The sequence below is a fragment of the Rousettus aegyptiacus genome, unplaced genomic scaffold (genome assembly GCF_014176215.1).
Source record: "Rousettus aegyptiacus isolate mRouAeg1 unplaced genomic scaffold, mRouAeg1.p scaffold_m13_p_9, whole genome shotgun sequence".
In the NCBI taxonomy this organism is placed as follows: domain Eukaryota; kingdom Metazoa; phylum Chordata; class Mammalia; order Chiroptera; family Pteropodidae; genus Rousettus; species Rousettus aegyptiacus.
The window spans coordinates 31,872,967-31,885,537 of record NW_023416312.1 but is presented as its reverse complement, the minus strand read 5'-3'; the positions used below and the strand labels follow the sequence as shown (position 1 = coordinate 31,885,537).

The 12,571-nt window shown below is 40.2% G+C and overlaps 1 protein-coding gene across 2 annotated transcripts in view; it reads right to left on the bottom strand.

Moving 5' to 3' along the window:
• The window catches only part of CLCN5 (chloride voltage-gated channel 5), a 152,914-nt gene extending 140,638 nt beyond the window's left edge, over positions 1 to 12,276 (bottom strand). The window contains exons 1-3 of one of the 2 annotated variants that reach the window (XM_016153274.2): positions 12,034 to 12,276; positions 11,344 to 11,458; positions 9,827 to 9,985 (exon numbers count right to left, since the gene is read on the bottom strand). In XM_016153274.2, coding sequence (XP_016008760.1) covers positions 9,827 to 9,842 — 16 coding nt within the window. In that variant the 5' untranslated portion in view covers positions 9,843 to 9,985; positions 11,344 to 11,458; positions 12,034 to 12,276. Of the gene's footprint in view, positions 1 to 9,826; positions 9,986 to 11,343; positions 11,459 to 11,627; positions 11,900 to 12,033 lie in introns of those variants that run through there. The other variant, XM_016153276.2, reaches the window with a different exon arrangement.
• Between the last annotated feature and the right edge of the window lie 295 nt (positions 12,277 to 12,571).

The window sequence follows — 12,571 nt, the reverse complement described above, 5'->3', positions numbered from 1 at the left end:
TCATGATTATCTGTGCACGTTTTAACTTACTTCGAGACTAACTATGAGAAGGACAATTTCTGCATCTGATGCCTCTTAGTTCCACATGTGACACCTAGCAGTGTCTTCCACACAGAAGACTACATTCTTCAATTTAGAAAGAATCAGAATTTTGGCCACGGAATTGCATTTCATTTATCCATCAGCTGTTTATTCAAGTCTTCTGTTTCTTACTCCCTTAAGATCATTTCACTTGCTCATTAGTACCACAGCAGGCATACTCTAATAGGAAGTTTCCTTCTTTCACAACTGGTTACCACTCTGATTGTCTTGAGTGGTTGTGGTGGAGGGATTCTTAGAGTGATGGTCCTAGTAATAGAAAGTAACCAAGAGCACAGGTTCTAGAGCTGGACTGCCATTCATAACTGTATCTCTATCAATTATGAGCTCAGAACCCATATAAAGCACTTGGAGAAAAGCACACAGTAAGTATCCAATAAGTGATAGCTATTTTTATCTGTTCTCTTCCTCAACCTCAGTCAAGTCAGAATGCTTTACTAAGGAGTGAGGCCTCTCAGCAACATTCTCTACACAGGCAGCCAAGTACCAGCTCCGGCAGACACAACCTCCAGGGCTCAGGTCTTCTCTGTCCATCTTTCTAGAATGCCTGTTTTCTTGTCCCAGTTCCTCCCTCCTTTACACCTAGGCCACACTGAGGCCATTTCTAACAGTTTCTCTGACCACCAGCAAAGATGAGATTCCTTCTGTCTGACTCTCTAAGCATAACTTCTAGGTCCAGGTTCAAGTTCAACCTCAAACCACACTCCAGGTAGCTCCCCATGCTCTATGGTTTCTACAGCCAGAAAAATCCCTCACAAATTGCATGCTTTATGATTCCAGTCTTTCTACACCTATGTATACCCTGAAATTACTTAGCCTTTCTCCTTTCTCACAACTGCTCTCATCACTCCAGTCTCTGCCACCTGCCCATTTTATGCATACAATTAAATATCCGAGTAAAACCTGTCTTGCTTCTTAATTCATTGTTAAGTTTCCTACCATCCACCTCCTGTCTAAAATTTCAAATATTAGAGAACCAGAGTCAGTTAAATGGGCTAGTGACTCATCTCTAAACACACAAAACTGAGCGAAGAAACTATTCATTAAACCAAATCAAGAGAACTTTCAGCTGGACATTCCTTTTACTTCTTGTATCTCAGGCAAAAGCCTTCTTTTTTGGGGGGGGGGAGCAAGGGGAGTTAGCTAAAATGATCTTGAAGCATTTGAAGATTTAATTTAATCATAACTTTATTATGCAAATATCAGGCTATTTATATCTACTCTACTTCAAATAAAAGACCATACCTGCAGTCCTCCTCAGGTCCTTAAGCAAAATGCTCAAGAAATGGTAGCCTAACATTCACTGGCAATATTTTAAAAAGTTAAGCAAGAACAACTATTTATCCAGACACTGAGACACTTAATTGTTTAATTGTGGCCTAGAATAAAATTACTATGCTACTTAGGTATTAAAATACCCACAGATCAAAACTAATGACATAATTAAAATTGCTTCATCAAAAAAAAGACTAATAAAACCATGGTCTTTATCTAATTTAATTTCACTTACTTTTTAGCATGAAGCTTTAACAAAGCCACAGCTCTTCCCCTGAGCCCCCTGGTCACTCTGCCCTATCCAGTCTATCCACAAAGCCTTTAAATTGCACTTAGGAGACTTAGTAACATGGCCTACAAAACCCTGTGTGACCAGCGACCTACCCAACCCTCCAATTTCATCCTGTGCCTCTGTATACCTCATTCACTGTGGCCAGCCACACTGGACCATGCTGGGGAAGAATCCAGGCTCTTTCCATCTCAGGGATTTTGTTTTCTATCCCTGAGATGCTCTTCTCCCAACTCTTCACCTGGATAACTCCTACTCAGCTGAACTTGTCACTCCCTCCCAGACTCTTCCTCCCAATAAATTCTGCCTCATTTATTATTCATTTCATCAGACTTTACTTCATAGCACTCACACTTCATAATGAAATATTTGTGCATTTATTTGTTTGCAACCCAACTCTCCCACATGACTGCAAGGCTTAAAAGGGCAAGAATTATAATTTTTGAGTCACTGCTATAACCCCCGCACTTACCCAATGCAGTGTCTGGCACATAGCACATGCAAAAACAGAAGTACCAAACAAATACAGCCAATACCTTCAAGGAGTATACAATACAGTGAGGAAACACACAAAGAAGGGAAAAACAAATTTTACCAGAGGATAAGTGAGGTTTTGAGAAAGACTTCTGATAAGAGACAACTCTTTAGCTGATGGCTAAAAGGTGAGTAGGTGCCTGCCAGGAATGTGACCTACTAAAATGATCTAGGCCACCAGGGATGGATTGCACATGGGGAAAAGCAAGAACTGTGTAATTCCTCACAGACTTTTGGCTTTGGTATCTGGGTGGATGGTGGTACACTTATTTGATACAGAGATTGTCAGAGAAAGAGCCTCTAGTATTATTTATTACCGGTAGAACCCAAGAGAAAGAAGGCACTAGCAGAGTTGAGAATTCGGATGGTGGTGATTCCTCCATCCACCTGCCTCTCACCACTCTCAAGCTAAATAGGAAAGATCATGATTTCAACCTGGGAATATTCGGTGCTGAGTCACAGGTGGCCACAGGTCAGGCCAGGCCAAGGGAGGGCAGTGGAAAGACCAGAAGACTTACTACAGACAGGGTAAGGGAGGTTTGCTACATCTGAACACTTTTTTGGCCAGAATATCTGAATGATGTAATTTAGTGTACCTATCTTTTTCTGTGGGGGCCAGAAGGAATAAAAGAAAAATTCACTGTCCAGAGTATCTCATATGCCTGATAATTCCGAGTTCATCTCTACTGAATGGTCTCTGACCTGGATTTATTTCTAACTGCTCTGTGTTGCAATTTCTGTGTTGCTCTTCATGTAAGTAGTCAAGATAGAAATCCTAAATTAATACAATAAAATACTACCTAATGTATGAATGATATTGGGTTGAAAAACATCAAAATATGCCATTACTAAGGGGATTACCTCATTCTATTAACTCCTAAACAGTTTCTTTGGTCTGATCACAGGTCTATAAGTACCTGGGTATAAACAGAAGGTAGGAAGAATAAGAATCTGGCATCTGGCCACCTGTAGTGACTTTCTAGTCTCTCCCCCCTCCCTGCCTACCATACACAGAAGAGCCTTATATGAAAAAGGAAGTTTTGAATCATAATTCTAATCAAAACATAAGAACCTACAGTTTATTTCCAAAAAAAAATGCTAACAGAGTGACAGGAAGAAAAAACTCACTCAAGAAGCCTCAATGACAAAACAATTCTTTGGGTGAAAAAAAAATGAACTTGTCAAAGTACCAATAGAAAGCATAGTATGAAAATACTAACTCTTAGCAGTAGGGCTAAACAGGCAGACAGACTGGCAGCACACCAGGTAGCATCGATCATCAGGAGCCCGGGGCCCAATTCTGGCTACATGCACTATGTGACAGCAGTATGACCCAGAATAAGTTTCACTGTGCCTCAGTTTCCTCCTTTGCAAGATGAGGCATTTGCAATAGATCACCTCAAAAGATCCTTTCCAATTAAAAAAAACATTCTTTTAAGAGTGTATTGTTTTGTTTGTTTGCTGCTGCAATTATTACACAATCCAAGCAGCTAAGATAGGCTGGGCATTTTGGTGATTCTCATTCTGACCTACGACTGTGGAAGGTAAATATTATCATATCTTTTTGCACATTAAAATAGTAAAGGTCAACATTTGTGAGTGCTTAACAAGTGCCAGGCAATGTTCAAAGGCCATATATATGCATATTAACTCACTTTATCCCCCAATAATCCTAGGAGTAGGTACGATTATTATTTACCCCATTTTACATATGAAGAGGGTGAGGCACAAAGAAATGAAATAACTTGCCCACTACTAGCAATGACCAAACCAGACTACAAACCCAGAGAGGAGTGTGTCTCCAGAGACTACATTTAACTCCAGAGGAGACAACTTGAGCCTTTTGGAGTTTAGGTAACTTTGACTACCAACTGGCAGAGCTGGATTCAGATCCAGGTGTATTGGATTCCAAGGCCCATGCTCATTCTATAGCCATATGCTTGAGAAGGAATGCTGGCTCAGAGAAAAATTATCTGAAATATTGTTTTCTTTACTCCTTACTCAATGCTTTACATCATAGTCCATCCTCCGCCTATCGGCGCCCCCCTGATGAGCTGTAAAAAGGCAACAGTGCAGAGAAACTAAGAGCTCATCTCTGTATCTGTAGGTAAGAAACAGCCAGATAGAGAAAAAAGGGGAGGAGGGACTCTTTATCTTTATTCCTGCTCTAACAACATGACTTTTGTTTGAGAGCCATGCAGATGCTAATGTTTTGGTCAAGAGCAGATGGCATTTCTTATGCAATGGTGGTCCAACTATGCAGCCACAGAGCTATCCAGATTTCACACTGAAGCTCTGTCATCTATCCACTGACTGCTGTGATGCTCCCCTGGCCTCCATGTGTTAGCTAAATCACCAGAGCGCTTACAAACACACTGTGCCAATAAACAAACAAACAAACAAATAAATAAAAATAATAACCTGCAAGGTTGAAACATGCTTCTTTTGGATCTGAAGCCAACAGAACAGTTTCTCATTACAACTATTTTGTTATAATTTCACTCTACCTTATTTTTATGCTTACTCTGACATATTTAGCCACCTCGCCTCATTATGTAACTCCCACACTAGATTAAGTGATTTCCCTACTTTTGTACAATCTCTCTGTTCCTACTCTCGCTCCTGAAAGAGTTTTTAGAAGTCAATAGGAGAGATGGCCAAAAATTACAAGACTACTTAAGTAAATATTAATAGCAAAAAAACTGCTCTAACCAAACCCCCAGGGGCATGGTTTCTTTCTTTTTCTTTCTTTTTTTTCTTTATTTTCCCTCCCTCCCTCCTTTTCCTCCCTCCCTCCCTCCTTTCCTTCCTTCCTTCCTTCATTTCCTTCCTTCCTTCCTTTCCTTCCTTCCTTCCTTCCTTCTTTACTTTCCTTTCCCTTCCTTCCTTCTTTCCTTCTTTCTTTCCTTCCTTCCTTCCTTCCTTCCTTCCTTCCTTCCTTCCTTCCTTCCTTCCTTCCTTTTTTTTATTTTAGTTTGGAGATGGGCCACAGAATGGCTGAAGCAGCTATCCAGAATTCACTCCTTGTGGAAAGCACTGTTATTTTATATCTCATTTTCAAAGTACCTGTTTTCTGATTATAAAAGGAATACATATTCATTGTATAAATATTAGAGAATAAAAATATAAAAAATAACTGCATCTTACTACCTGAAGATAGCCACTTTATCAACTTTGTTTCATTTCCTTCCATTCCGTATTATCACATAGGTGTGTATGTAAAATGAAACACACAGAAATACACATAAACCCACACTTAAATAAAAAACCAGAAATGAAATAATCCCATACTTTTCCACTATATCATGAAGATATAACTATTGATAATTTGAGATCTGCTTTCCCCAACCCCACCATTTAACATAGGAATCTATTTCTATGTTAACAAATAGAACTCTACATTATCATTTTAGTAACTATAGCATTACACTGCATCGATGCATCAGAATCCCAAATGCTATCACTTTTCCCACTATAGAAAATGTTGCAATCAATATCCTTACTGATACGTCTTTGTATACACTCTTCATTATTTACTTAGGATAAATTCTCAGAAAAGGAATTGCTAGGTCTAAAAGGTTTTGATAAATATTGCCAAATTGACATTCCCATCAAAAATGTGTGAGAGTGCCCATACCAACAATGAGTTTGTCATTTCTTTTCAATCTTTAATCAAATTTTATTGGAGAAAATGGTATGCCATTTTAATTCCCTTTCCTTTACTACCAAGAATATTTTTACATGTTTACTGGCAATTTAAATTTCTTCTTGTACGTATTTTCCTATTCCCACCCTTTGCACATTTTTTTCTAATAAAATACTCGTATTTTTCTTATTGCTCTGTAAGTCTATGTATTAAGGACAATGAGTCTGGTTGCAATTGTTTCTAGTTTTCCCATTAACTTTATTTATGGTTTTAAACAGAAATTTAAATTTTTCATATAGTTGATTATACTAATCTTTTTCTCTTAGTCTATCTTTTATATTATGCATATAAATATCTTCCCTAACCTGACATTATTAGTCTCCTATATTTTTTAGTTCCTTTATCATTTCTTTTTTTTTAAAAAAAACAACTTTTGATTATTTAATGTAGCAGTTCCCAAACAGGATTAAACATCAGACTTGCTTACAGAGCTTCTTTAAATGTTCAGGTCTTAAGACTGAATCACAATTTGCACAGATGAAATCTAAGCAGGCAATTCTGATGCACCTTTCCCTTTATTAAGAAATTATTTTAATACTTCTAAATTTACATTGGTATCATTTACCCAAATGATTTCAGCACATTTGTTAAGTACTAATTTCATGAATTTGAAATGCTACCTTTATCTATTTGGTAAACTCCATGAGAGCAAAGACCATATCTCTTTTTACTAATCATTACATCTCTAAGGCCCAGCATAGTGCCTGGTGCACAACTGGTGCTTCATAAATGTTAACTGAATAAATAAATAACATCTGACAACACAAGTCTCCAACTTCATCCCATCCCAAACTGGTCTGTCTTCTCTTCAACATTTGTTGACTATTAGACCAATAAAACTGATGTTATTAATAATGACCCTGCGTTATCAAAAATGTTAAATTATGCCCAGTACACTCTATTTAAAGTGGCGAGGAAATGTATTAGAGGGCTCCATCAAATGAAGTCAAAATAATTACATTGACCATGTTTAAGAGGTATGGGAATTCTGATCCAATTCTCAATGGAGAAACTAGACAGCGTTGACCTGCAAGACTAAGGATCCTTGGATTTCTCTACCTCTCAGAGTTCCTCAGCTAGCTCCAGAGACTGACTCAGAGCTTCCTTGAGCTGAATGGCCCACACACACCCTCTTCCATGAGCCCATGGAAAGAAGATTGGAACAGGGAATAGGAAAACCTGAATTTTAGTCCTATTACCACTATCAACCTGTTAAGTGGCATGTCACTTAACCTCTAGGGGTTGGGCTACACATTTTCTAAAGATCTCTTCTGCTCTAAACCTCTACCTAAAGACCCAGACAGACTACCACAGGGCAGGTCTTCCAAGGACCACATAAAATTCTCTCCAAAGAACAAGGTCCCAAATCCCGCCCACGCTATAGCAAAATAATAGTGGGGGTGGGGGTGGGGATGGAGGTGGTGGTGGTGGTAGTAGTAGCAGTAGCAGTAGAAGAAGAAAAATGTAGTAGTAAGAACAATAGCTGTCACTAAATTTTATCAATTACTTATGATACATGATATTCTAAACATCTTACTATTAATAACAACAGCACACACACACTTATATGTTCCAAATGCCTTGTATACATTAACTTAATCTTCATCACAGCCCTATAAGGTGAATTCTATTATTATCCCCATTTTACAAAGGAGAAAACTGAGACACAGAGAGGCTAAGGGACTTGCCCAAGGTTTCACAGCTACCAAATGATGGAACCAACTGAGTTAAACCCAGACCCATACTTTTATCTACTATATCATACTGCTACTCAAATTATCACTGTACTATGCTTAGCACCTCAGAGGTTGCACAAAACAAGAAATAAGTTGAGTTACTTATGTGGAATACTCCCCTCTTTGCTAATGATAGAAAAATTAGATTTTACTCCAGTGTAATTTTAAGCAGATCAGATTTCAGGTCCTGAGATAGCAAAATAATTTATTAATAACCTTTTTATTAATTGTTATCCATTAAAATGTTTGTATTATAAAACAAATCATTAACTACTACTGACATTTCCATTAATCACAGAGAAAACATATAAGCTCTTTAAGTATCATTAGGAACAAAACTTTAGATCCCCACGTGCACAAACTCAAGTTCCATACTTTCAGAACTGGCTTTTAAACAGCATCCTGACAGCCCACAGGTATTTCAAACAAGACAGGCCAAACTAAACCTGGTACACTAACTTTCTACTATGTCCTTTTCACCATCTACCATGTTCCCTATCTTAGTGAATGGTACCACTGGCCCCTGGCAGCCAAACTGGGTGTCAACCCAGGCTCAATTCCTCCCACATTGTCACAGAACATTTCTAGACTTCATCCCATTCTCTCTCTCCTTGCTGCCCCTGCTTCTGCTCAGATCATCACCTTCTCTTCCCTAAACCACTACACCAGAAACTTCCTAAATAGCTCTTAGCTTTCATTCTCTCCATCTCCAACCCCACTTCGACACTGCTGCCAAAGTTATCTTTCTAAAACAAAATCTGATTATGTTACTTCCCTGTTTAGAATCTTTGTCTTCAGGATGAAGTGTAAAATCCTTCCTAGAAAATACAAGGCTCTTTATTATCTGGCCCCGACTACCTTCCTTGCTTCATCTGAGGTTGTGCCCCATAGATCTCACAGGAGGAAAACGGCAACTTGAAAGTTCCCAAACAGTGCTTCTCTGTCTGCCCAGAATGCAATTCTCATTTGTCCATCTGGCAAATTCCTACCCATTTTTTTAGACCAGCTCGAAACTCATAGTTCATTATGCTTTCCTCTGGGCTTCCATCGCCTTTTGTACCTCTCCCTATTTTAACACTTATTCAACCTTACACAACAATTTATTTGTCTGTCTGTTCCATAAGACAAGCAACCGTCTAGTGTTCCATGTCTTATTTGTCTCTGTATTCTGTTTGTTGAACGAAAGAATGCCTCGGGGTTTAAACAAAAATATCCTAGCTGCTCCTGGTAAATGTCCACTGTGTGAGTGAAAATGGGCATACAGGTAGGATCCCATTTCAACAAATGTTTTTAACTTGACAAGCCAGGTACATCAGAAATAGTTGTTACATTTATGTGGCTACATATTTGAAGCCATAACCAATAGGAAACAGTTTTAAAAGATACATTAGACCACCAACAAACTTACCTGTGGAATATTTATAGACATGAGAGCTCTTCACTCTACCTAATTCTTAACCTTCTGTGAGCTGTGCACCAATTTGGATACTGTTTGTCTACCAATTCTTAAGCCCACACTCCCTTTTGATAAACATAAAAATCTCACACACTCTGGAGATTCCAATACTCTCCTAAAGGGCCCAATCCTCGACCCCTACCAAAAATAAAAAATAATTTTGTGCATGGTAGGAATTCACAGGTTCACAAGAGATGTAACCCATCGGGCAATATATCATTGAGCTTTGCTCTTAGATAGTTCATAATATTAAAACAGACATTTTCCTTCTATCACCAAATATAAACATTGTGACATTAAATATGTTTTAAAGTCTTTACTGGGAAGAGGAAGCCAGGGAGGTGTTGACATCTGTTTCCCCCACTTTTGAGAAACTTATAGAAATTTACTGGAAACAAATAAAAAACACAAATATGAAAAAGTATTCCATTTCCTCACATATAACCTCCACAAGCACATGTTCAAATGAAGAAAGTTCTTTGAAAATGCTTCTGGCAGTACATTTTCCTGCTACTTCCTCCTCTACCTCTCTATCCCCACATTAAAATGATTTGAACTTCTAACTAGCAGTGACTTCTTTTAAACTAATATGCTTTGTCCTCATGAAGATAAAGGGTTAAAGAAACAGCTGGCTGCCTGCCACTAGCTGGGAGAGGGGGCCATGGTTGGGTAGGGATGGAGGATAGGGAAGGAGGAAAAACCAGTTAGAGAAATGAGTGTTAATTTCTTACCCTGCCACGTGGCCATGTTTTTCCTATCCTCTCCCACGTTAGGGTCACAGGCTCAGAGTTTCCCAGAGCCCCCCAGTTTTGTAGGGAGGTTTAAATGGGATGTAGATATAACAGCAGCTGTGTGGTTTTACTTTCTTGCCAGATGCTCAAGTCCTAAATCTGAAAACGTAAACAGAAAAATGAATACCTAAATGAACAAAATTCAAATCCTTGAAAATTATCTCCTATCCCTCCCTGAACCTCTCTTTCAAAGATATGCAGACACAGGCAGTGTCAAATTCCCCCTAAGCAGCAAGGGATGGCTGAAGAAATATAGAATGGGGAGATCTAGAGTCAGTTTATATTGCCATTGAGTCACTGGATTTTCAGTAAATGGGTTTTGGAATCTCAAAGGATGAGTGGCTAGATAAGATAACCATTTAGCATCTTTCCTATCTTGACATTCTATGCTTTGGGGAATGAAGAGCAACATAATATCCAATGACCTCCCCAAACTTCCAACTTTACATTAAAAAATATTAGTAAGGACAGCAAATTTTATGACTATTTAAAGTTTAAAATAGATCTTGTAGAGGAAAAGTAAAGAAAGGAAGCATAATAAAGAATGATGCTCCCTGGGTAGTGGTTCTTCCTCTCTGCTTCATTATAATTTCCACACTTCACCAATGTCCTATAAGGAGCATATATTGCTTTTATAATTGGGGGGGGAGGAGCAAAGAAAAAAAATTTAAATAAAATACTAATTTGAGTAATGCCAAATTAATTCAGCTCATTCCTACTTTTAAAACATAAAATTTAGTCTTAGGACAATACTGTTTGCAAGAATATAAAAGGCAGGCGCTAAGAATGGGAGAAAAAAATGTAAGGTCTGACTACTTTGTTTGATTAGGAAGTTTAATATATCAAACATTTTGTCCATTTAAACAAGTTCTTAATTAATAAATTGGTCTTCCTTATATAGCATAAGAGCCAACCTGATTTTTCTAAGAAAAAGTCCTCACCTTTTTTGACCTGGTGAACAGCAAAGTAGATTGCTATTTACATAGCTTTTATACAAGCGACACCTCCACGCTGAATTGAAAGCACTAGCACACACGTACCGAAGACTAATATTAAGGCTAAATTAAGAGTCATTATTTCAGTCTTCTTGATTTTTTTTAAGGACAACTGTGTGAACATGTACACGAGTCCAAAAATCAGCGATTGAGAAAAGACAATGCTTTGGATAAGGAAAGGTTCTCGAAGTCCAAGAAAACTAGGAACTCACAAAGTCCCAGAATGGATTCACCAGGAAAAAGCGATCGGATGACTTATCTGAAACCTGGGACACTTTGAGTTTGCGTCCACCACCACTTCCTCACTCCTCGCAACCCCCCACTCCTCCCACCCCCCGCATTTAACGTTCAGTTAAATAGTACTGATCCACGCCTGGCAGAACCAGGGGAAATTTAACATCTCTGAAGTCCAACTGGGTAACTGCTAAAAATGTATGAAGTTTATGTAAAGCAAATTCTTACTGTCTTTTTCTGCTCCACACTTCTAGATTTCCCTCTTATTCAAGATAGCTTACACTGACGTTATCACACGGGCACGCGCACAATTTCACTTGGCAGTCCAGGAAACTGATTTGCTCTGAAATATATAAAGGTAAACGCGCATCAGTGTGAAGGTAAAGCTATGCGGAGTGCAAGCCTGTAAAGTCTGGAGAGGACCAGCTACTTGCGTTAAGTGGGAAAAGGAACACTCGCAGCAACTACTTTTCCGAGAGTATGGACTCCACTTTGCTAAGAGCCACACCAACCTGTGAGTCCAGAGTAGGAGGGAGAAGAACAGGGCCTTGACTGAGCTTTACCAGCCAAAGCCACCCTACCCCAGTCCTAGAAAGGGGACGCCTGAAGCTAACCTCCCCTATTCAAAAGCAGGGTGAGCTTGGCGCTGCTCGAGAAAACTTTGCCAGGACAGAGCAACGACCCTTGCTCGGAGACGAAGGCTGGACTACGGGGAAGATGCCTCCCTGCACTGGCTAGAACTAGCCGATCTAACTCCTTCGACTGCCAGGCGGAGGCAGCCAGGCACCGGGAACCCCACCTCCAGGGGGCCGAGCCAGCAGGGGAGCGCTTCCCCGTGTCGCTGCGCCCAGAGGGTATTCCAGGGGCCAACCGTCTGCGAAAGACCTGTTAGGGAAGGGAGAACCAATCCGTCTTTACCTGTCGCCGAGGTCAGGAGCGGCGGAGCCCGTGACTGCCGGGGGCAGGCCGAGAGCTCAAGTCGGTTCTGGCGTCCAAGTTGAGCTAGCGCCCCACGTAGCCGGCAGAGCTTCATTCACAGCCCTGACGGGAGGAGGGGTAGCTGAGCGGGCGCACGGCTCATGTGACAGGCGCCTCGCCAAGTATCGCCGAGCACAGCAGACGTCTGCGCGTGCGCGCCCTTCCCGGCCTTCTCCCTGCACCTCAGCGGAGCGGAGAGGGGGCCACGCCAGCGGGGGAGGCGGCGGGGCCCAGACGGCGGCGGTGAAAGAGGCGCTGGGAGGGGTTTCCGTGTGCGCAGCCGCAGTAGGCCGACCCTGCTTGCTGCCATATTTAATGAACACTGGGCAGGTCCTAACCCAGAACTAGGCGTGTCAATTGCTTTTGAAGGAGAAATATTGCATTATGTTTCACTGGTTAGAGCCTGCGGTACGTTTTGTTGGTCTTGTACCTACGATGAAAATGTTTATCCTGCGTTCCTGGCCCACAGTGATTTGTA